Source organism: Sodiomyces alcalophilus (genome assembly GCF_042370955.1).
Source record: "Sodiomyces alcalophilus JCM 7366 unplaced genomic scaffold ACRALscaffold_7, whole genome shotgun sequence".
NCBI lineage: Eukaryota > Fungi > Ascomycota > Sordariomycetes > Glomerellales > Plectosphaerellaceae > Sodiomyces > Sodiomyces alcalophilus.
In genome coordinates, this window is record NW_027263538.1 from 2,406,953 (window position 1) to 2,428,452 (window position 21,500).

A 21,500-nucleotide genomic window follows, 5' to 3' on the forward strand; every position below is an offset into this window, starting at 1 on the left:
GATCTTTAGGGACCACTCGGCAGGGAACACGACATGGGAGCGGCAGCATCGGATGCAGTTAAACGTCAGATTTCGCGCATATTATTATCTCAATCCGTTGCCAGGAAGTCTGATACGCAACCCACGGTACCTAGGGACCCGACGGAGGGGCATCCTGCAGCGGCTCGCTTGATCCTGATCCACAGACGCCCGCGACAAACGGAAGAACCATGGGGGAGCAGGCCCCCCTGAGGAGATGGGGGAAAGACGAGCCTAGAAGCCAGGACGGATACAGGCATGGCGACGAGACTACGTTGTACGTTGTAGGGAACATCCCCGTATCGCATTTTACAACGCATTGTGGCGGGAACTCCCGGGCATGTACCTATAGTTTGGCGCATCCTGAAGACCGGTGAGGGCTGGGCGCAAACGGAGATGGGATGGATGATGGGATGGACTACCATCCCTCGTCCTTGCACCGCAGATTTCAGGACAATTTGACAACGCATTCTTTACGTTGTACGTTGTATTATTATCGTTCCCCCGAATCCACCCCTCCTTGTTCTCCCCGCGGCTGTTGGCAGACAGACCGCTCATATTTCCCACGTGACGAGAGGCTAAGCCCAACAAAGGAGTTGTTAGACGGGGTGGGGTGGGTGGGGGGAACTTTTTTCAAGAGGCGACGCACCACAACGACGTCACGGCTCACTTCCGTCGACTCGGTGGTTCTATTCGAGGCACGGGCTGGGGCAGGTATCTGACCCGAACCATTGGACAGCCCCGGAGCCGCGAAACTAACACCACTTAGTGCTATGTGGTAGAACAGGAACAGGAAGAGATCCAGGAACGGAAAACAGGGGCAGAAAGAAGCACGAGGCCATTTCAGGTTTCGCAAACCAACCTGATGACGTTTGGGGAATCCAACTTTTCGCCTTCCTACCCGATCTTTATTACCTGGTTGCTCGCAATCATGCCCAAAGGTCGGAATGGGGAATCAATCGCAGAGAGAAAGAGGACGTTGCTCACCGCCACGTATGGGCTGGCTTTGTGTCACCGACACTCCATGCATTCCATGTACTTATGCACTCCATGTGGGCGGAAGGGGAGGGGGAAAATGGAATTGATGCGGAATACCGACGTGTGTACGAAGTACAACGTACGTTGTACGTTGTACATACAATTTAGTTGTTAGGGAGCTTGCAAACTGCCCTGTCTTAATTTTGACAATGCTTTGCTTTTCCTAAAGAGGATGAAGGGGAGGGGGTAGCCTTATCAACTGTCATATTGTGCCTTTTTAGGTAGCCTCCCACACAACAATACCTCCGATATTTCCACTTAGTACGAAGTACGTTGTACCTATGCATGTAACGGCCACCTTCGTTTTATTGTCATTTGCTAGGTACGTTCATGTTGTATTGTATTCAGCTGTCCTTTGTTGACGCCCGGAAGAATCACTGCCGTTCTTTGGAGAGTATACCTACCCAGGTACTGGTATCAGTGGTTCGTGCCTTGTGGGCCCTCCCGTTTCTGGACCGTGGGGTCGAATCCTCTTGTCGGCTCCTTCTCTCCCGGACTTTAATTGTGCCAACTAGAGACAACAATGCCATTCTCGTGAAACTCGACACGGATAGCGAAAAGATTTTTCATTGCAATGACGTCGGCTGCGAATGATAGGAAGTGATACTATCTAATACGGACAGACAAAGTTCAAAGGTCAACGCAACGAATTCGATAACCCGGCTACTGAGATGGAACACCGACGATTAAACACTATGGTACCTATCATAATGTAGAACTTCATGAAGGTATCCGAATTTCGTCGGATAATTCCAATATTCTTTTCTTTTCTGTTCGTCCCTTTTTTTTTTTTTTTCTTTCCTTTCTCTCTTTTCATTGTCGCAAGCACTTCTGTTAAACCCACTCTTCTCCAGCCACGCAGCGAGTGCCAGCATAGCAATATTCCAAGGCACAGCCACTTTGATGCTCGCCCGGATAGAAACCAGCATTGCAGGGCTGATCGTCACCTACTGCGAACCTGACGCAGCCCAGCTTATGGTTGGGCCGCATTGATGAAGCATTATCCTGGTCGTTGGTAAAATAGAGCCGTGCTGCGACGACCAACCGATGGGCTCCTACTGGAACCCAACTCATCCGCCGTGACCACACGCATAAACCTGGGCTCACTTGATCCGACCCGCCAACGTCTCGTCAACAAGGCAGCAAATCAATGCATTGCGGTAAGATGATGTGAAGCAGGATGGTCATTTTGTAATTTTGGGTAGGCCCTAGTCGTCATGCGATCTCGTGCCAAATGAGACGATGTGTGCCCCAGGAACAGAGCCCCGCGGCCAATCAGCCAGAGAAAGGTTCGGCCCTGGATGATCTACGGACCGTTGAGTAAATTACTGTACACTAGTGTATTGGTAACCGTCTCCCGTGGACGACGGCGGAATAGGTCCGTTACACGCCTCCGCACCTACTCCCAAAAAAGGTCGAATGACTTCTCGTTATTCCCCTTTGGAGTTTCCATGTATCAGATTCTCTTAGTGCGGATTCGGAAAGGATTCGGAGCTGCAACTTCCAGCTCGCCTTGCAATCGTTTCCGGAAGGTACTTGAGATACTTAATGGAATCCAGAAATTAAGGTATGAGCAAGCACTCGTCCAGGGGTTTCAGATTGCATTAGCCGACAGTTGGAGAGTCGGGAAGGCGGGATGGATGGTCATCACGAGCCACGAACCCAAGCGCCCGGCAAGCGGGAACGGCACGCTGGTTCCACCCTGAGGGTTCGTCGGATTTCGGGGGGCGGGATGTACTAGCGGACAAGCCCGTGGAGCGGCCCCGGCGACTAATTACCGGTACAGTGTAATAATATACAGTTACACGGTGTACATGCGGTATACCGTCCTCGTACTTAGTATTGTACGAATACCTAGCGTGGAGGGAAAGGGCATGCCACTCATCTTAGTCATTCTCGGACGTTGGTAGCTCTTTCCTCAAGTCGGATACCTCGCTAAAAGAACGCACCAGGTCAGGCAGATTCAGCATTTTGGGATCGCGGCCTACTGCCCAAAACTCGCTTTCTTCCTGTTCCTTTCCCCAAGCCCTTCTTGCCAGCGGCTGAGGGAGATCAATCGCTTCAGGGATGCCGCCCTACCAGAGGAGTGGCTGTGGCAGTTTTCGTTTATTTTCTTTCTTTTCGCGTGGGAGAGCAACAGGAACTCGACGACGAAGATGTCAAGGATTCGAGTCCTAGGACACACTGCACAGGGTTGGCTATTTCCAGGCATTGGGCTTCCCCAAATACGAGACGACCCAGTTCTGGGTGAAGTCATTCTTACCGTTCTATACTGGGGAGAAGTGGGAAGTCTCAGATGCTGATGGGGAGAGCTGCAGGGCTGACCGCTAGTTCATCTCCAGTCGACGCAACCAGCACTGGGGAGCTGTCGAGCTGTCCTCGAGAACTGAAAGGGCTGGAGGGGAAGCTGAGCTCCTCGCACGCCAAACGAATGAAGTTCAACGGTCATACCCTCCTCGACTCCCGTCACATCGGACATGCCGTAGCGGAGACGCATCTCACCCTTACGACGTGCAATCAGGCGGACGCTGCACTGAACGACGACAACTCACCATATGATTTAGTGTTGGGAACAAGCCTGACACTCGAACCCCATTCATGATTTTTTCTTCTCCCACGCTCTCTGTCCTGCTTAGTCGGGAAAATCATCCTGGTTCACTCTGCTTCCTTTCCTTCCTGATCGGCGAACGACATGCCGGGTAGATGCCCAAACTGGGAAGACCTAGATCGTCTGCAGCGCCTAGCTAGTCACACACATCCCAGCACATCCCAATAACAGCCAAGAAGCCGAACTGCCCAGACTTCCCGATGAACTGGGACAGTGCCGTGTCGACTTTCAAGTCTGATCACTTGTCGCCATGAGCACTTTATCCTCAGCGTGTGCTCAGGTCATGATTGCCTGCTAGGACGTGTTGCTCTCGAACGGCTTCGGTGCCATGAAACGCCCCGGTCCTCTTGACGGTTCTTGACGCGGTCGGTGGAACTTTTCCAAATCTGTTGGACGTTCTAAGGAATTCTTGCGAACCTAGCGCCCTCGGGAGGTGCCGGATCATCTTGGGGCCAGAGCGCCGTCTCATGAAGTTCCAGGGCCCTTTCGCGGTGCGTTGTCGGCCGGCCCTCCCACACCCCTTCATTTCGGGTACTGCAGCGCATTACGAAAGAAGAACGTCCGTCCGTCAGGCGGTACGTTGTAGAGTTGGACGAAGGGGTTCGAGCGCCGGCAACAAGGGGCAAGGCATACAGTACCTACACTACAGCATGCAAGATTTCGTGGCCATGGCCGCTGGCTCCCACACTTTCCCCAGTGGGATGTGGGGTCGCGTCGCCAACACATGGCCCTGCAATTTTCTCCGGGATGGATGGACATGGGCCCTCAGGGCCCGGTTGCGACAAGTCCACGATTGCACGGGTGGGGTGCGCCCAGAAAGTCCTTCTGGGACTCTGGATAAAGACCTGTGTGTGTCTGCGTGTCGGGGGGTGAATATCATGTATTCACACATGCATTGCCTAGGCCCTTGTCCATGGCATTGTGCCCTACCCTTGTTCATTTGGGAGGCTCAAGTACAATCTTTTTCGAGTCCCGTCCCGCGGTCTCGGCAGTGAAGAGCTGCCGCTCCATCGCCGTCAATCTCTTTTGATCCGCAGGCAGGTCCTATATCACGTCAACTAATCTATGAGAACTACCCGACTTGCATTTCTATTCTTTTCTTTTCCTTCTTTTTTTTTTCCTTCTGTTAATTATATTTCTTTTTTGACTATACAACCCGTTCCTCGGTCCACCCCCTCCCCCCTGTCTACTCCACCTGCTCGCTCGCTTGACGTCTCTCTTCGTCTCCCACACCCCTGAGCCCCGTCTCTCCCCCCAAGCTCCTCTTTGGCTCCTCCAGTTCCTTAACTTTGATGATTCGCTCCTCTTGACCGGTGGTTTGAGGACTTTGAGAACTGGCCTCCCCCTTCGCCTGGCGCTTTCGTTAAAGAGACCCCCTGTTGCTGCCTCCCGCTGCTTGCTTCCTCTTTCCGCAACGCTGCTCTCATCCAGTTACATAGTGCTTGGCCGCCCTCTTTTCAAGTTCCCTCTCTTCTTATCTACACTATTATCTGCAGTGCCGCAAGCTCCCGACGTAGACCGCTTCGTTCCCTTGTTCGCCAACCTCGACCGACTTTTCACAGACGGACAATGCCACTGGGGAATATCCGCTCCCTGACGATATCTTCTATCGTCCTGTTGTGACTGACGTACATTCCCGCTGGCGTACTTCGCCATTCGTTCGGCCAATCTAGCCAGCTCAGTCCTTACCATTGGCTTACCGAATCTACACAGAGGCCCAATCAGCTCAACGGCCACCGTTTAAAAGCCACAGGAAACGCCCTTGTTGATGCCAGCAAGTTCTTAGGAGGCGCCTATCGATTCCCCCAATTCTTTCATTCTAGCTTGTACACCGACTCCTTGGTCCTGGGAACATCGTCCTTCTCTCGGCCGCGAAACCCAGTTTCCTCCATTTAACAAGAGTCTTTGATACCAATACGTCCTCCCTCACCACCGCGGGGGTTTTATCTTCTGCCAGGGGTAAGCGACCCACGGCACGGGATAGCTGTGGATAACGGGAACCACTCTGCTACTACTCTACGTCATACCATTACTCCGTTCAAGCCTCGCTTTTCTCCAACGTCAGGCCTGAATAGTGATATAGGCGTGGGGATTTCTGGGACGGCAACCTTTGGCAACAGGCAACGTCGCGCCAAGAGAGAGAGAGAACCGGACTCCCACCTACCACCGCGTTCATGACCCAAAGATACCTCACCCTCCTAGACTGAACAACTATCACCGTGGATATCGCGTCACTCCTGAAAGCGTCCGACTCGGATGAGTCCTCAGTCCCTCTACCCAGGTACACCGAATCCCACCAATTTTCTCGCACAACCGCGACCACGGCGACCACGGGGCTCCGTCCGGGTTCACATCCGTATGGACCGTCCCTGGTAGCACCGGGGTCGGCTGGGAGGGCTAAGCGCGCGATGGCTCCCCACGTGGCGGATTCCCCCGCAAGGAAGCAGAGCAAGTGGTCACCTGAGGAGGATGCTCTGATCATCGAGCTCCGAGGAAGTGGCATGAAATGGGAGGACATCTCCAAGCGCCTGCCAGGACGGAGTGCCATAAGCTGTCGGCTTCACTATCAGAATTACCTGGAGAGACGAAGCGAATGGGACGAGGAACGAAAGAACAAGCTCGCTAGACTATACGAAAGGTAAAGAACCCCGTTGTCTTTTCACAGTGGACTTGACGATCCCTGCCTCTCTTTCTCACGGCGACAACTGGGTGCGGGCCAAGAAAGCTGACTGGGCACATGATAGGTTCAAGCCAGAAATGTGGGCGAAAATTGCCGAGGAGATGGCCGTCCCGTGGCGTGCTGCCGAGGCAATGCACTGGCAGTTGGGAGAAGCCGACATGGCCCGGCGAGCGGGCGTTGTTCCCTTCTCATTGGCATCGGCCAGCGTCGACCAAGGCCAAGGGGGTGCTCGCAACGCGTCGTCCCGCGGACACGCGCACTCGCAATCACAGGGCAGCCTCTCTCGAGAATTTTCGGGGGCAACGCCACGCTACGGGCGGGGAGCGGGCGTCTCACCCCTGCCAAGCGGCCGAGCACTAACTTCAAGACGAGAAAGCCTTCCTCCTCCACCGTCCCTTCCACCACCACCACCTCCTCCTCCTCCTCCTCCCGCTCCGATCGCCATCGACCCGAACGACGGCCTCCCCATGGGTGTCGTGGGATCTGGCCTCCCACCGATACATCGCCACCCACCGCCCCGTGGGCCGGCATCGCTCCCTGGTCTGGCCGAGTTAACGACGGGCATCAGCCCTTACAGCACGCCGGTCTACTCGATGTTTCCTGTCGGGATGGGCCCCGGTCCCCCGACAAAGGCGGGCCCGGGGTCGGTTCTACCACCTGTGCAGTACCAACAACCCCACGAACCGACGAGATACAAACGTCGAGCGAGCCCTGGAACTGACGTGGGCCATCGAGAGACGAGTCGGCGAAAACGCTGACTGCTGGGGAAGCAACCGGATACCCGGCAAGGTACAAAAAGGCACAGGAATACAGAGACGACGCCACGATTATTATTATTATTATTATTATTTTGCATGACGGAAATGGACACGCGCGCCATCAAAGCAGACGACGCACATCATGACCAGCATTTTCACTGAGCGCATCGCACACGGCCTCGATTCCTCTTTCGCCGCGATCATGGCTCGACTTGTAGCCGCTTTGGAATTTGGAGTTTCTCGGTCTCCTTGTCGAATACCCCCCGGCACAATGCAGAGACGGCGTTTCGAATGACGATACTTGGGTGTGTCTAGAGAACTTTTCCTTATCACGACCTGTTCGCGTTTTATTATTTCATTTTGTTGTATTTATGCATGTCTGTCGGCTTATCAAGAGGGCGGGTAACAAGGGAGAAACCAAAAGTTATGGCTGTCTATTGGGCTTCGTGTTGGTAGATGGTCTCGACAGGGGATACAATGGGACATTATCAGGGCGTAGTGCTATTGGTCGGGTCAGGTCAGGTCAGGTCGCCGCGTATGGAGTATGGCAGGATGTTAAGAGATGGGAACAGGGAACAGGGACTGGTAGCATAGCGTTATGGCGGGAATATCACTGGGTATCACATGAAGATGACAGCCGAGACATACGAGGATCTTTTTTGGGGAATTTCACTTGTTTTTATTTTGCTTCTTCTCAAGTCCGCCTGGTGCATATCGCCCACCAATTATCCCTTTCATATCCGCTGTCCAGCACCATGCCTCCCACAAATTGTACGTCCTCCTCCAGCTCCCCCTTTCTGTACAAGTGGTAATACCGATGCCACGTCGTGTCCTGTTCGGCTTCGCCTGAACCCGGCTCTTTTTGCGTGCGCCCAGTGCCGGCCTTGGTCACCCAGGGAACGAGCTGGTCTTGCGAGGCACCCTCGTCCCAGCCTCGCCGGCTCGATCCCTGCTCCAGGGCCCATACATACAGCAACGCCTTCCCGCCGCCGTCGCTGCCATCCTCGCCGGACCCCGGACGGAGGCAGTCGAGGATGGCGCGGACGGCGGCGCGGCGACGGGAGCGGGTAGACAGGTGGTGGAGGACGGCGATGCTGATGGCGAAATCGGCGGAGGAGGCACGGTAAGGGAGGGCGAGCGAGTCGGCGACGACAACCTCGTTGACATGTCGTCGTTGTTGTGGCTCGCCCGCGACCTGTGCCGCTTCTGCTTCGGTTATCTTTCGCCCGTTCTGCCCGGGTTGTCCTTCGTCATCATGGACTTCAGGAGAAGATGATTTCGGCTTTCCTTTTCTCTTTCCCTTTCCCTTCTTCTTTGCGGCGGTGGCGGCAACGACAGCAGCACTGCCGTCGTTCTCTCTGGCGAGGGTGACGAGGTTGGCGCTCCGATCGGAGCCCAGGAGCCAGAGAGAAGGGTTCACGGCGAGGTACTTGCCGTTTCCGCAGCCGACATCGAGACCCACGGAGCCTGGGGGCAGGGACGCGAGGAAGTCGGCGACGAGGGGCCAGGGTTTGTGGCGGGTGGAGGAGAAATGCGGGGCGATGGCCTCGTAGACGGAGTGGACGTGGGTGGACTCGTACGTCTCTGGGTCGAAGGAGGGGGGGGAAGGCGACGGGGACGGGGACGGAGACGGGGACATTTCTGCGACGCCGCCGTCTGTGCTCGTCGCACAAGACACCTACTCGTACTTTTGATTTACTTCTTCTGGTGTACAAAGACAAACCAACCCTTTCCGTACGGTATACTAGGGTGGAGAAGGCCGGGGGTATGGTTCGCAATGATGCCTTCACCGCACAGACCCAGCCGAATTGATTGATAGAAAGGTGCCTTGTCCAAGGCAAGATCCGAGAACCCAGTAAGATTTGCAGAGTAGTTTCTGGAAGCCGGTATACGTTGTATCTCGTCTGTTGTCTTCGGAAATTGCCGTGGGAAGAATCCCAGTCTTCTATGCAGACCCGGTCTCCCCGGACGTAGGGAACCCTTGCTCCCTCCCTTGAACTTGAACTGATGTCAACCCCTGTAGCGTCGTACCGAGGCCGCTTGATCGACGCTCTCAACCACAATCTCGGTACCAGTGGAAGAAGGCCAGGCCGGGAGACGAGATGCCGGGGGAGAGAGGGAGAGAGAGGCGGATGAATGGACAAGTGGTTGTGTTTACGTGGGCCCCATGCAAAGAGCGATCTGGACGGTAGATGCCGAGACGAAATGGATGCAGGAAAGGAAGAGGTCCAGACAAGAAGGGAGAAAGGAAAGGAGAGGGAGAAAAAGAGAAACAGAGTCGTATCGAGGAGCCTTAATGGCCTCAGTCCAGGATCTGGTGTTGTCTGTTGTCCAGATAAGGTTTAGTACAACGGCGCGAGCAACCGTATCTGCCGCCCCCGCAGGTTCGCAGCAGGTTGTCCCACACCAGGCGGGAAATAAGTAACGTGCGGTTGTGCTGGCGGTGGACGGCGAGGCCTAGAGTCAGACCACGGGTTGTCGAGTGGATTGGCAACTTGGCAACTTGGCTTTCATGAGGAAAAGAAAGAAAAAAAAAAGAAAAAAAAAATGCGAGATCGGGGAGGGGTGTGGGGTCTGAGAAGATGTACAACACAACGTAAGTACTGTACCTACGATTCTCTGCGACGGTGTCGACTTGGTTGCCCTGTTGGAATCTCCTAACAAGTATTTGCCAGAAATAAGTATAAAGTGGATGAGAGTACAATGTACGTAACGCAAGGAGTAGCGAAGTCGGGGTAGAGGTCAGAGCGTACAAAGTATAAGGTATTAAGGTATTGGTACGAGTACAGTAACTCGACAGTTGTGTCTCGTCACTGTACAACGTATGTATCGAGGAGGTACAACGTATTTCAGTAAATTCTTCGGTAGGAACGGAACACGCCGCCTCCGATTCCCGTCCTGTTTCACCCGTACCGGTGTCCACGCATAATGGGCAAGTGTCAAAGGACTCTGGCCGCATGTCAGACGAACCGCGTTGGAATAGTCCTGGCTCCAAGTTGACTGAATTCCGTGAGAGCCGACATTCTTTCACGATACGGGCATAGGTCTGACATGAGTGTCTTCAACCATGACTATCCCTGCTTCATTCACTTTCAAACTCCCTTGTCAGATTGGCAAAGCGTCTCTACCATTAAGACACATAACACAGCTATATCGCTGTATAATTCATCGGAATTACTTTGTATGCTACCTTTCCATAATATTCATCCCTGACCCTACCTGACCCTATACCCGATTCCCAAAAGAATTAATGACTGCCGCTATGCCTGTAGAAATAGTCCTTACAACCGCAACCTTTAACAGTGTGTCTCTCCCATCCCCCACTTCCCCCCTCTCAAGCCTTGCCCGTGTTGAGGGGGTTCTGCGGGTCATAGTCGGTGCTGGTAATGTGGTCCGGGTAGGTGACGCCACCCTGCTGGAGCGCGGCGTCGACGACTTCCATGATGGCGATGGACTCGTCGAGCGGCATGACGGCGCTCTCGGTCTTGCCGTCGCGGATGCAGCGGGCGGCCTCGTCGGCCTGCCAGTAGAAGCCCTGGCCCCAGCCGCCGCGGGCCGGGTCGACGGGCGGGTCGAACTTGACCGTCTCGACGTCGCCGCCGCCGTCCTTGCGGATGATGCGGTAGTGGTCCGGGCGGAAGGACGGGTTGGCCACCTGGATCTCGCCCTTGGCGCCCTGGATGCGGACCGAGGGGACGAGGCCCTTGTCGGACGGGTCGGTGGCGGTGCGCATGGACGTGGTGGCCACGGCGAGGGTGTTGTGGCGGGGGAAGCGGAGGATGATGGCGGTCGAGTCGTCGGAGCCCGTGTGGTACTTGTTGAGCGCGGCCACCACCTCGGGCTTCTCCCTGTCGGCCTCGGGCTGGAGGTGGTAGAGCACCTGGAAGACCCAGGTGAGGGCGTAGACGCCGAGGTCGAGGAGGGCGCCGCCGGCGAGGTCGAGGTTGACGCTGCGGGAGGCGTCGTCGTGGTAGAGCTTGCCCGAGCCGTCGGCGGCGAGGTTGTTGAAGGCAATGTCGGCGAAGACGCGGGACACGGGGCCAATCTCGCCGGCGGCCACGAGCTCGCGGACCTTCTTGCTCAGGGGCTGGTGGCGGGTCCAGACGGCCTCCATGAGGAAGAGCTTCTTCTCGCGCGCCGTCTCGGCCAGCCGCCGCGCCTGGTCGGCGGTGACGGTCAGGGCCTTTTCGCAGAGGACGTGCTTGCCGGCGTGGAGGGCGAGCATGGTGTTTTGGAAGTGGTGCGAGTGCGGCGTGGCGACGTAGACAATGTCGACGTCCGGGTCGTTGACGAGGTCGGCGTAGGAACCGTACGCCTTGGCCTCGGCTGGGCCGTCGACCTTTTTGATAAAGTCGGTGGCTTTCTGGGCCTCCTTGGACGACGCGACGGCCACGAGCTTATGGTTCACGTCGGTGGCCTCGCGCGTGGCAGGGTTGGTGAGGAGGTCCCTGGTGAACACTGGAGAACGAAGGACATGTCAGCGGGACGGGGGCGGGTGACGGAGAGCAAAGGGCGCAATGGAAACAGGCGAAACGTACTCTCGGCGATGAACCCAGTGGCCATGATTCCCCAGCGCAGAGTGAAAGACTCGGTAGCCATGATTGCGGATTTTTGAGGGAGATGACTTGGTTATCCGAAGATGTGGTTCCTTTTCCAGACTTGAGAGGACAAATAGATGCTAAGAGACTTTCAAAAAAAGAGTTGGGCAATTGGCCAATTGATAAAGAAAAGCTGTCCTTGTCGAGGCTCTATTGACGCCGAAGAGGGGAAGGAGGGGTAGAAAAAGGGATCACCGGGTCCTGTAGGCCGGGGGAAGATGTTCCGTAGTCTGACGGCGCCGACGGAGCTGGCTCATATCGTTGGGACCCCTACCATCCTTACCACCCATACGGAAACGAGGCTGCGAAGCGATAGACGGAGGGATCGCCATTAGCAGACGGGCTTTATCATGCCATCAGTGCGTTGCTGGGTTGATTCGATTGACGCCTTTCCTGGCATCTCCGATGGACCGTCCCCGCAAAAAGGCAGCAGGCAGCGGAGAGAGAGACATCTGGCAGGGGTTGGGATCCTCGGTTCTGAACGGCCTCCAACCAAGAATAGAACCAACAACGGGGATGCCCGAGTTGGAGCCTGGCTTGAAAACACGCAGGCAAGGATGGTGGGATTTCTGTAACTATAGGCCGCCATTCAAGTACGGAGTAGAAGGTTATCTCCCCTGACAGGAGAATGGGTGCACTGAACGCAGGCGAGTGCTGAGTAATACAATGTCCCCACACGATGACTGTTCAGTACCTATACGTACCTATTGAGGGGTCAAATGACGTAATGAAACTCATCCCACCGCGGGGCACACATCGTGCTTTCCTCAGCACTACGAGTCTATTCGAATTCTCTACCCGCGTTATAATCTCAACAGACATTGGACAGATGCCATAGTACCTTACATAACATAAGGTACAGCACAAAAATGAAAAGGACATCTCTGAGGTACCTACCTGTAAGCTCAGCTCCAGCCAGTCGAACAACAGCACCATCCCCAACATCGTCCCCATCATACACCGTAAATAACCATCCAATCCAGCGCCGACTCTGCATCCCGAACAAAACATCACCTCACACCTCCCAAGTCACCATGGCCACCACCGCCGCCTCGCCATCCAACAACAACCCCGACATCGCCGCCGACCTCCCCCTCCCCCTCCCTGCCGCCACCCCCCGACCTCTACCCGGCGTCACCTCCATCCCCCGCCTCATCTACGGCACCGCATGGAAGACCGACCGCACAGCCCACCTAGTAACCGACGCCCTCTCCGCCGGCTTCCGCGCCATCGACACCGCCGCCCAACCCAAACACTACCGCGAAGACCTCGTCGGCGCCGGTCTCCGCGCCTACCTCTCCTCCCCCACCGGCCCCGTCGCCCGCTCCGCCCTCTACGTCCAGACCAAGTTCACCCCGTCCCAGACTCCGTCCTCCGACCAGCCCATCCCCGTCCCCTACGACCCAGACGCCCCCATTGACGCCCAGATCCGTGCCTCCGTCTCTTCTTCCCTCGCCCACCTCTCCCACCTCCCCACCCCAGACCCGTCAGTCGAAGGAACGGCAGGGGGGGGAGGAGGTGGAGGCCGGACCAAGACGCCCCCTACATAGACGCCCTCCTCCTCCACTCCCCCCTCCCCTCCCCCTCCCAGACCCTCGCCGCCTGGCGCGCCATGGAACAGCTCGTCCCCCACCCCGTCCGCCGCCTCGGCATCTCCAACATCTACTACCCAGAGGACCTCGCCCACCTCATCGCCCACGCCACCATCAAGCCCTCCGTCGTCCAGAACCGCTTCTACCCGGCCACCGGCCACGACCGCGACATCCGCGCCCTCTGCCGCCGCCACGGAATCGTCTACCAGTCCTTCTGGACCCTCACCGCCAACCCCCGCCTCCTCCGCTCCCGCCCCGTCTCCCGCGTCGCCGCCGCCGCCGCCGTCTCCGCCGAGGTCGCCCTCTACGCCCTCGTCCTCGCCCTGGGGCCCAACTGCGTCCTCAACGGCACCACCCGCCGTGAACACATGCGCGAGGACCTGGACGGATTGCGCTCTGTCGCCGCCTGGTCCGCCACCGGGGAAGGGGACGCCCAGTGGCGGGAGGACCTGGCGGCGTTCCGCGTCCTCATCAGCGACTACGCTGCCGACGACTCTACTGCGCTATGACTTAGCTGAGGGTTAATAAGGATGTGTGTGCTCTTTGGGGATTTCCAGGGATCCACAGGAGGTTATTCGCGGAGGATAATGCTACGACTGACGTAATGTGTAATGAAAAACATTAAACATTCATACTTCGTTCTGGATTAGGAAAAGAAAAAGAAAGAAGTGTGTTAATAAGATGCCAAACACCAAATCTCCCCCAGCCCCCGAGCTCCACGCTTCGTAGTACCTGGTATCGCCACTCCTTGTCCTGGGTATTCCCATCTTCTTTATTTCTCTAGTTCATATGAAGGGAATCAAGCCAGCCGCTCTGAACTATGATTCCCCATGGTTAGCGCCGTTCAAATTGCACGGAACCCCGGTCGTGAGCTCATAAACTCGTAACTGTCACACGTCTAGAAGCGTGTCCGTTCCAACCAACCTGGGAGTTGCGTCCTGAACCTGTTTCCGAAAGTTGTCATCTCTCTTGAAAAAAAGAAACCCTTCCCAACGCCTGTCCACCCAATCATTCAGGTCATCCCAGCCATCTGTACACTCATCAACTTGCCCCCTCGGCCGAGGAATCGATGAGTATTACCACCGTCAGGGTAGCTCCGTACGCCTCCCGTATGGCGCATGCCATGCACGTCTTGGACACGTCCGCGACGACCGCAGACAACCCCCAATGGCTGCACCACGCCCTTGCCAGAACCTCGTGGTCCGGCACCCCAAACGCCTCGACGACGAGGACCTTTTCTGCCTCATTCTCAGCCTCGCGGGCACTGACGCCGGACCCACCACCGTGTTCTCTTGGAATGGTGCCTGTGCCAGAAGCGCTCCCTCCTCCGCGTCCACTCGTGCTTTCCGGTGCCTGCACACTGGCACGCCTGCTCCCACCGTAGTACAGGCCGCCCCAGTCCCGGACCGCGACGATGTTGTCAACCCGTATCGTCTCGAAAACGTAGTCGAAGAAGAGCGGGTGCGGCCCTCCCTTGCACGGCCAGGCCGAGATGAACGATACGTCATAGGTGAGACGCAGAGGCCATGAAACCCCGTCAATGGCAAATTGCACGGCGGCTTCGTACCACTGTGGCTCGTTGGCGCGCACCGCATCCCCCCCAGCATTCCGCTCCTGCGCCCCAGGACTCGCCGACGGCTTGAAGCTCAACACCTCGATGCGCACACCGTCGGCGAAAAGGCTGTCCGCATGCTTGGGCCCTACCAGTTTGTACTCCTGCACCGGGAAGTCATCCGACGGAGGTCCCAGTGGATCGCTGCGTTCGCTCATGGACGTCACGTCTTCGGGGGTCAGCAGCTGCTTCGTGGCGCGGCGGCAACGCACACGAACAATCTGGGACCGCCCCAAGTCCGGTGAGAGGCGAGCCGGGCCGGTCCAGCCGGCCAGGGCATGGCAGGTAGGCGCGAGGACCTTGCCCACGATGCACGACGAGGACCAGTAGGTGTAAGACCGATGCTGGAAGCCGCTGTTGGGATTAAGGTGGGTCAGGAGGGCCAGGGCGTCAGTCGCCTCGTCGGGATCGAGGTCGATCAGCGTGTTCATTATGAGAAAGGGGAAGGTCGTCTGATGTTCAGTGTCAGTACATGAAGGTTGTGGGTGTTTTTTTTTCTGTCCTTTCTTGGGCAGTGACGGGGAAAATAAAGAGCTGGAACTTACCCCCGGCAGAATGAGACCACTAAAAAAGGCAAACGCGTCCGAACTGACAAGGTCGAGGGTATCCTCGGCATCGTGCTCCTTCATTGCCTCCACCAACGGTTCCAAGTTGGGCCACTTCATCACCTGGGCGAAGCGTTTCAACATGCGCATCTGTCGCTTCCGCAGCTTGTATCGCAACCTCACGTCCTCGGGAAACTCCCCCCACTGTTCGACACGGATGTTCTGGCGCCAGCGCTTCGCGACGGCCAGGTCCCAACGGATGGTCGGCGGTAGCTGGTTCAGGAGCTTCTCTTTGGCCCCCTCGCCGTGGGCTCGTGCTTGGATACGAACTTCCAATTCCAGGCTCAGGAGCAGCTGATGACAGAAGCGCAGGTATCGTCCGGCGGCGTCGCGACCACGGTCGAAAAGGAAGCGGGTGGCGACTTGATTCCGTGGATCAGAAAAGTCTACCCAGTAGCCCGGCCGCGAGAGGACCAAGATAAGGTCGGTAATCTGGCGGTCCAGCGTGCGGTGTGGGTTTCCCGCGGCACGATCCGGGTCGCGGAGGAAGCGCTTGTAGAGGCTGCGGTACGTTCGTTCCTCCGACTCGTCTTCAATGGCGCGGGTAGATTCGAGTTCCTTCAGACGCTCGAAGATGCGCGGCAGGTCGACGTCGCGAGGAACGACACCAGAGTCGCGGAGGGCGATGGTCGGGGGTATGCGACTGGAGGAGGCAGCCCACTGGTTAAGAGTAATGGTGCCCGGAATGCGACCAAAGTAGAAAGCGTACGACGGTTGTTCCAAGGTATCCCAAGGGTAAGCGGCCGCATCAGAGGAGCGGCCGGACCCAGAGCCCTGGATGCGCATGGTCATGAACTGGGTCATGGAGTCGTGTAGGTTGACGCCATCCGATTCGTCGCCGGGTCGGCCAGCGGATGTGGTGTAGAGAGCATAGTAGTGGTCGGGAGCATGAGGGATGGCCCGCTTGTGGCCTTTGTGGGCGGGGACGCCGCTGGATATGAGCTCCATGGCCTGACCCAGCGTGAGGACCTCCTGACTGCTCATGTCAGAAGGGGGCCAGGCGGTCAGTGGAGGGCGCTGGCGGGCGTGGCCGTTGGCGTTGTGGCGGCGCCCATCGGTTCGGTCCAAGTGCTTGTCCCGGCCGTTATTCCTGGTGGCTGGACGGCGCGGCCGACGCCTGCCGCTGGTACTACTGCCAGGTGATAAGACATCGTTTTCGGGGTATGAATGGCGGCGTCTACGCGGCGGAGATAGATCATCGCTTGCTCTCCTCGGGCCCTTCGACTCGTCCTGCAATGCGCGTCAGTACGTCCATTCTGCTCCTACATTTCGAGTAGCCGTCGGCACAGGTGTGGGGATTCGGCGCGCACCAGTTTGGGAGATCTTCGGGCCAGACTCGTGTGGCGCAATAGACTGCCCCAGAATCCCTTCTTCTCTCTACCTTCGCGGTCGGCCATAATTCATTGCGAACGGTGGCGGTGGTGAAACGGGGAGAGAGAATGATTTCTGAAGCCTAGATATGGAGGGATATGATGAGAATGCGTGAATGCGCTGTGGAGTTGAAGATCGCGGTGGAGGGACGGTGGCTGGCGCGATAAGTTTGATAGGTATGCGCTGCGAGAAGCGAGTTGGTGGTGGTGTGTATCAAGAATATGGAACGAAATAACCAACAAGAAGAGATGAAGAAATGAGGGCAAGATAAGCAACAAAGTATAAAAAGTCCCCTGGAGATAAGAAGCGGAAACCACGAGGCAGGCACCCGGAGAGGCGGGATGATCAGGGTAATAGAAGAGACGTATTATTTTGATGTGAGGTTACCGAGGGACTGAAGACGGCGGATTTCCCGTGTCGTTGTGGCTTTGCAGATTACGTGGAACTGGGACGAATGAGCATCGGCAGAGCCCGTCGCGTCGTGTGGGCAAGAGGTGATCGATCATACGTGAGATGAATATATGGCGAGAAGACTGGAAATGGTTTGCAGGCTGCATCTGCAGCTGCAGCTGCAGCTACTCTTGTTGGATCTGAATCGCGGTCTTTTGCTGCTGAAGTCGCTGAGGATAAGACAAGACCAGACAAGACCGTTCACTATCGTATGGTTGGTGGGTAGGTGTTTTGTTGCTATTGTGGTTCGATCTGATCCGCTGTTGGATATCGAAGGGAATATGTATTAAGATTCGGAGATGAAGTTGAGAAAGAGGAGCAGGCAGAGCATGAGTATGAGAAATGAGGTTGAGGAGGAGGATACGATGAGAAGGGGATCATGTGAAGAGGGAGGTTTAAGCTTTGAGGTTGCCATTTACAGAAGGTACGAGGTACTGAGTACATCATATGAGGTAGGCACGGCTGAGAGGCAGGTGCTTCCCTGCGCGCTAAGATTCTGTTGCTATGGGCAGGATCGAGGGAATGTACAGTGACTGTGCAGCCGTTGTATGTACCGAGCTGAGTCATTACCTAAGACACCAAGACCAGATTACGAAGCAGTATCGCGACTCGGAATGTTTTCTCGCGTCACAAAAACAAAGCGTTTGATAAACGAGCCACATCGAAACATATTCCCTCCTCGGTGATAAGACCAGTTCAACCGCCTGAAGGCCCCCCCATATCTGGCCGAGACCTCGTACAAACGGAACATCACGCGTATCATTCATTCACTACCACGAATAAGTGCTCATTGCCAAGTACCTCATCTGAGCGCACGCGACAAGAAAACAGGGTCAAGTCCTGAAAGAGAGAACAAAGAGCTAAAAAAGGCATTATAAATTATAGATGCATGGCTATATATATATATCATGTCCCCGCTATTCCTGCTACCCCAGGCCGACCATGTTCGATGCTTCAACCAACTCATCAAGCGTCAGTCTTCTTGGCCGCCGCCGTCGCCTCGGGCCATGATTCGAGGGCTTCGTCGACCAGCTTGCGGTACTCCTGCTGCGTTCGCATCTGCTCGAGGAACACGGCGTACTTGGCCTTCAGAAGCTTCAGCTCGCCGCTGTCCGTCCTCGGCCGCACGACACGGCCGGGCTTGCTCATCCGGTCCATGATCGACCACAGGTCCTCCGTCTTGCCTTCCGCGTCGGCGCTGCCCGCCTTGGCACCCAACATGGCCGCGCCGTGCACCACCGCGGCGTTGATGTACCGGGGGATCAGCACGGGCATCTCGCACACCGTGGCCATCAGGCCCATCAGCACCGGATTCTGACACTGGCTGCCCGACATGAAGATGCTGGTGATGGAGTGACCGGCCTTGTTCATCTCCAGGATAATCTGCCGCGTCTGCATGGCGATAAACTCCATCACCCCGTAGTACCACAGCGCCAGGTTGTCCGTGCTCCTGTCGCTGCTCAGTCCGATGACGGCTCCCTTCATGGTCGCATCCGCGATGGGTGATCGGTTGCCCCATAGATCGCCGTACAGGAAGAAGTGCCGTCCCAGGTACGAGATGGTGGGCGCGCCCTGCGTCTCCTGCAGCCGTGCCAGGTGGCAGTTGAGGTAGTCGTAAATGTTCTTGTTCTCCGCCTCCGCCAGTGCCAACGTCTCCGCGTACGCAGGGTGGATCTCCACCACATGCCGCAGCAGCTCACCCGTTGCCGATTGCCCTCCTTCGGCTAGCCAGCGGCCAGGCAGGATGACGTCCCGGTACGGGCCCCACACGCCAGGCACGAAGACAGGCTCCTTCGACATGGCAATGTGGCAGGTCGATGTGCCGGCGACGGCCGCCAGGCGGCTATAGACCTGTCCCAGAACGTTGTGCGAAATATCGCCGTCGAGATGGGCCGATTCACATTCGGGGTCGATCTTCGCGCCCACAGTGCCGATCCAGCCGGCATAGGCATCAATCACGCCGCTGCCAATGGCGATGCCCTCGGGGAGGCCGAGCTGACTGGCTGCCTTTTTGCTCAGATGGCCGACCAGTTCACCGGCGCTCAGGTAGTTTCCGTTCTGTCGGAAGCCATGGTTAGCTAAACCAATTCAGGTTCCTTTTTGGTCGTCTTGGGAGCCCCCAATAAAAGGAGGGGAAAAAAAAAGAAGGAAAAGAAAATCTAAGAAAAGAGGCTCACCACCCCGTCGACGCCTCCAAGGCGCTTGAAATTGTCTTTCACGAGGTCGCCGAGACCGATGGTGGTCAGGAAATCTTCCTGCCACCCCTTGACACTCCCGTCAACCCCGACAGGTACGAAGCCCTGCTTGCAGACTACGCTGCAGAAGCTCCGCGTCTCCGTGCCGGTAGCCATGTGGGTCAGGGCGTCGGTCAGGTCGTAAAATTTGCAGCGGTCAAACAGCTCCGGGGGCATGTTGTTCTTGAGCCAGAGAACCTTGGGGATCTCCATCTCGATGCTCATACGGCCGCCGACGTACTTGAGCAGGTTGTGGTTCGTAGCATTGATCTTCTTGGTCTCCTCGACTGGGCGGTGGTCCAGCCAGAGGACGACATTGCGGTCGTTGCCGTCGGCATTGTCGAAATTAGGACCGGTGACGGGGACGGGCTCGTCGGTGTCGTGGCTGAAGACGGCCAGCGAGCACGTAGCGTCAAAGCCAATGCCCTTGATCGTGTTGACATCGACCTGGGATTCTTTAACGACGCGTTTTACGCAGATGGCGATGCATTTCCAGATATCGGTGGTCGATTGTTCCTGTTGACGTTGTCAGTCAAAAGCATCCACGTATCACAAGGGGAGTGGACGCCGAAGTCGAGGTCATACATAGTAACCCGTTTCGGGTTGCCATAGCTGGATTGACTCCGAGGCCAGAGCCTTGATGTCGCCGGTCTCGTCGATGATACAGGCCCGAGCGGATCCAGTGCCGACATCGATGCCGATGAAGTGATTCTGTTGCGTTCTGTAAGCACTTGTCGTTTCTAATTATACTTCGCCGCACGAGCCTGAAGGGCCGGGCGGGCGGGATTGCCGGTCGGGATACGCACGTAGCCTCGAGGAGGGCTAGGGTCTGGTTAGAATGGCGCATTCAAGGAAGAACAGTTGGGCATAATGGGCCCATTGGAGAGGCATGACGACTCACTTTAAGTTGGCGTCCATGATTGATCTTTTAAAGGGAATCAAGCGACGAATCGAGCGGCCAGCTGATAAGGAAGCTACTTTAGCCCGGTTGCTTGCTGGTGATACGATAATCACCAATTGTTTCGATGACGCCGATGTTGGAGGGCGGACGAGAGAGGAGAGACCAATTGTTCGCAAGACGATATGGAGGAGAGGTGAGGAAGAAGAGAGAGGGAGAGGGAGGGAGAGAGCGCAAAGGAGGGGGAGAACGGGAAGGCCTCTAGGTGTTAAGTCCAAGGTACCTTACTTATAGGTAAGGTGGGGAGATGCGGTTTGCCAGAAGTGACGATCGTGAGCTGAGGTGGGGTAGCAGTCAATTGCACGCGTGGCCAGCGACTTCGGACAGGGAAGGTACAACGTACTTTGCCACAGTAGCTCCAAAGATGGCGTTCAGGGACCGCGTGCGGGAGTCCCGAGCTCCAGAACGCCATCCCGCTCATGCCAGCGCACTTTCCACACCCTCCACTTTTCATCCACTTTACTTGACGGTGTACATTCCAAGCTACTCGGCAGTCAGGACCCTTTGGGATTTCTGCTAGTGCACCCGGCGATTCTGCTCCCAAGTCGGAGCCGAAAAAGGCCGTCTCAGTTTTCCCAGAATCTCAGGGTATAATGGTATGCCACCGGATTGGTATTCCGACGCAGTACCGCGAATTCCGGGCGTAAAGACCTATGAAGTTGGTGATGGACATTGTCTTATCCGGTCCATCAGTACACAGAGGGCCGTGGGCTTCACGATATGTTTCTTCTTTCCTCTCTCCGGTTGTCCTTCACCGACTCGTCGTGTTCGGATAAAACCCGGCTTGGCCACACCCATACGACGATCCTTGCTCTGGCCGCCTCTGTTCACTCTTTTTGGCCCACGATACATATATACGATGGCCCCAGGGAGTGGAATGACAAGAGAAGCATTCGGCCACACGTGGTGTATGGTTGCGACGGACTTGACGGCGTCGCGGACGGGGATCGGATACGGTGGGAAGGAGAGGGGAGGGAA

At 56.4% G+C, this 21,500-nt stretch overlaps 9 protein-coding genes across 9 annotated transcripts; 4 read left to right on the forward strand and 5 right to left on the reverse strand.

The window, feature by feature from the left end:
- Positions 1-65: 65 nt before the first annotated feature.
- On the reverse strand, positions 66-2,244 carry ACRALDRAFT_2022041 (uncharacterized protein; the record flags this gene model as incomplete). Its single annotated transcript, XM_071020081.1, has 15 exons — positions 66-88; positions 122-489; positions 533-645; positions 689-723; positions 784-880; positions 934-1,022; positions 1,066-1,188; positions 1,257-1,282; positions 1,315-1,354; positions 1,383-1,467; positions 1,513-1,544; positions 1,569-1,640; positions 1,682-1,722; positions 1,901-2,162; positions 2,193-2,244. 15 exons carry the CDS (start codon positions 2,242-2,244, stop codon positions 66-68), a joined length of 1,458 nt encoding a protein of 485 aa, XP_070872719.1.
- Positions 2,245-2,273: 29 nt separating this feature from the next.
- Positions 2,274-3,658, forward strand: ACRALDRAFT_212269 (uncharacterized protein; the record flags this gene model as incomplete). Its single annotated transcript, XM_071023849.1, has 10 exons — positions 2,274-2,283; positions 2,312-2,345; positions 2,378-2,415; positions 2,517-2,577; positions 2,624-2,670; positions 2,711-2,808; positions 2,947-2,978; positions 3,014-3,214; positions 3,249-3,303; positions 3,347-3,658. 10 exons carry the CDS (start codon positions 2,274-2,276, stop codon positions 3,656-3,658), a joined length of 888 nt encoding a protein of 295 aa, XP_070872720.1.
- Positions 3,659-5,233: 1,575 nt separating this feature from the next.
- On the forward strand, positions 5,234-7,740 carry ACRALDRAFT_2060826 (uncharacterized protein; the record flags this gene model as incomplete). The annotated part of the gene is made up of 3 exons (XM_071021941.1): positions 5,234-5,283; positions 5,946-6,302; positions 6,409-7,740. The coding sequence occupies 3 exons, from the start codon at positions 5,234-5,236 to the stop codon at positions 7,100-7,102; spliced, it is 1,101 nt and encodes a 366-aa protein (XP_070872721.1). The 3' UTR covers positions 7,103-7,740.
- ACRALDRAFT_1082817 (uncharacterized protein) lies at positions 7,737-8,741 on the reverse strand (the record flags this gene model as incomplete). Its single annotated transcript, XM_071019357.1, has 1 exon — positions 7,737-8,741. One exon carries the CDS (start codon positions 8,739-8,741, stop codon positions 7,797-7,799), a length of 945 nt encoding a protein of 314 aa, XP_070872722.1. The 3' UTR covers positions 7,737-7,796.
- Positions 8,742-9,860: 1,119 nt separating this feature from the next.
- On the reverse strand, positions 9,861-11,843 carry ACRALDRAFT_1082816 (uncharacterized protein). The gene is made up of 2 exons (XM_071019356.1): positions 11,641-11,843; positions 9,861-11,560 (listed from the first exon to the last, which is right to left on the reverse strand). The coding sequence occupies exons 1-2, from the start codon at positions 11,699-11,701 to the stop codon at positions 10,437-10,439; spliced, it is 1,185 nt and encodes a 394-aa protein (XP_070872723.1). The 5' UTR covers positions 11,702-11,843; the 3' UTR covers positions 9,861-10,436.
- Positions 11,844-12,050: 207 nt separating this feature from the next.
- On the forward strand, positions 12,051-13,801 carry ACRALDRAFT_2022047 (uncharacterized protein; the record flags this gene model as incomplete). The annotated part of the gene is made up of 7 exons (XM_071020082.1): positions 12,051-12,260; positions 12,325-12,351; positions 12,392-12,458; positions 12,530-12,537; positions 12,578-12,646; positions 12,684-13,186; positions 13,225-13,801. The coding sequence occupies 7 exons, from the start codon at positions 12,051-12,053 to the stop codon at positions 13,799-13,801; spliced, it is 1,461 nt and encodes a 486-aa protein (XP_070872724.1).
- A 532-nt stretch (positions 13,802-14,333) lies between these two features.
- On the reverse strand, positions 14,334-16,906 carry ACRALDRAFT_1071885 (uncharacterized protein; the record flags this gene model as incomplete). Its single annotated transcript, XM_071017911.1, has 3 exons — positions 14,334-15,356; positions 15,450-16,739; positions 16,820-16,906. 3 exons carry the CDS (start codon positions 16,904-16,906, stop codon positions 14,334-14,336), a joined length of 2,400 nt encoding a protein of 799 aa, XP_070872725.1.
- A 513-nt stretch (positions 16,907-17,419) lies between these two features.
- ACRALDRAFT_212261 (uncharacterized protein) lies at positions 17,420-18,140 on the forward strand (the record flags this gene model as incomplete). Its single annotated transcript, XM_071023847.1, has 6 exons — positions 17,420-17,529; positions 17,557-17,592; positions 17,641-17,828; positions 17,872-17,972; positions 18,026-18,086; positions 18,115-18,140. The coding sequence occupies 6 exons, from the start codon at positions 17,420-17,422 to the stop codon at positions 18,138-18,140; spliced, it is 522 nt and encodes a 173-aa protein (XP_070872726.1).
- A 156-nt stretch (positions 18,141-18,296) lies between these two features.
- ACRALDRAFT_1057959 (uncharacterized protein) lies at positions 18,297-20,482 on the reverse strand (the record flags this gene model as incomplete). Its single annotated transcript, XM_071015929.1, has 4 exons — positions 18,297-19,388; positions 19,508-20,080; positions 20,150-20,285; positions 20,466-20,482. 4 exons carry the CDS (start codon positions 20,480-20,482, stop codon positions 18,297-18,299), a joined length of 1,818 nt encoding a protein of 605 aa, XP_070872727.1.
- Positions 20,483-21,500: the final 1,018 nt, after the last annotated feature.

Coding starts and splice junctions, on each gene's coding strand:
- ACRALDRAFT_1082816 (XM_071019356.1), bottom strand. CDS start 11,701: ATGGCTACCGAGTCTTTCACTCTGCGCTGGGGAATCATGGCCACTGGG. Junction 11,561..11,640: donor CACTGGGTTCATCGCCGAGA/GTACGTTTCGCC, acceptor TTCGTTCTCCAG/TGTTCACCAGGGACCTCCTC.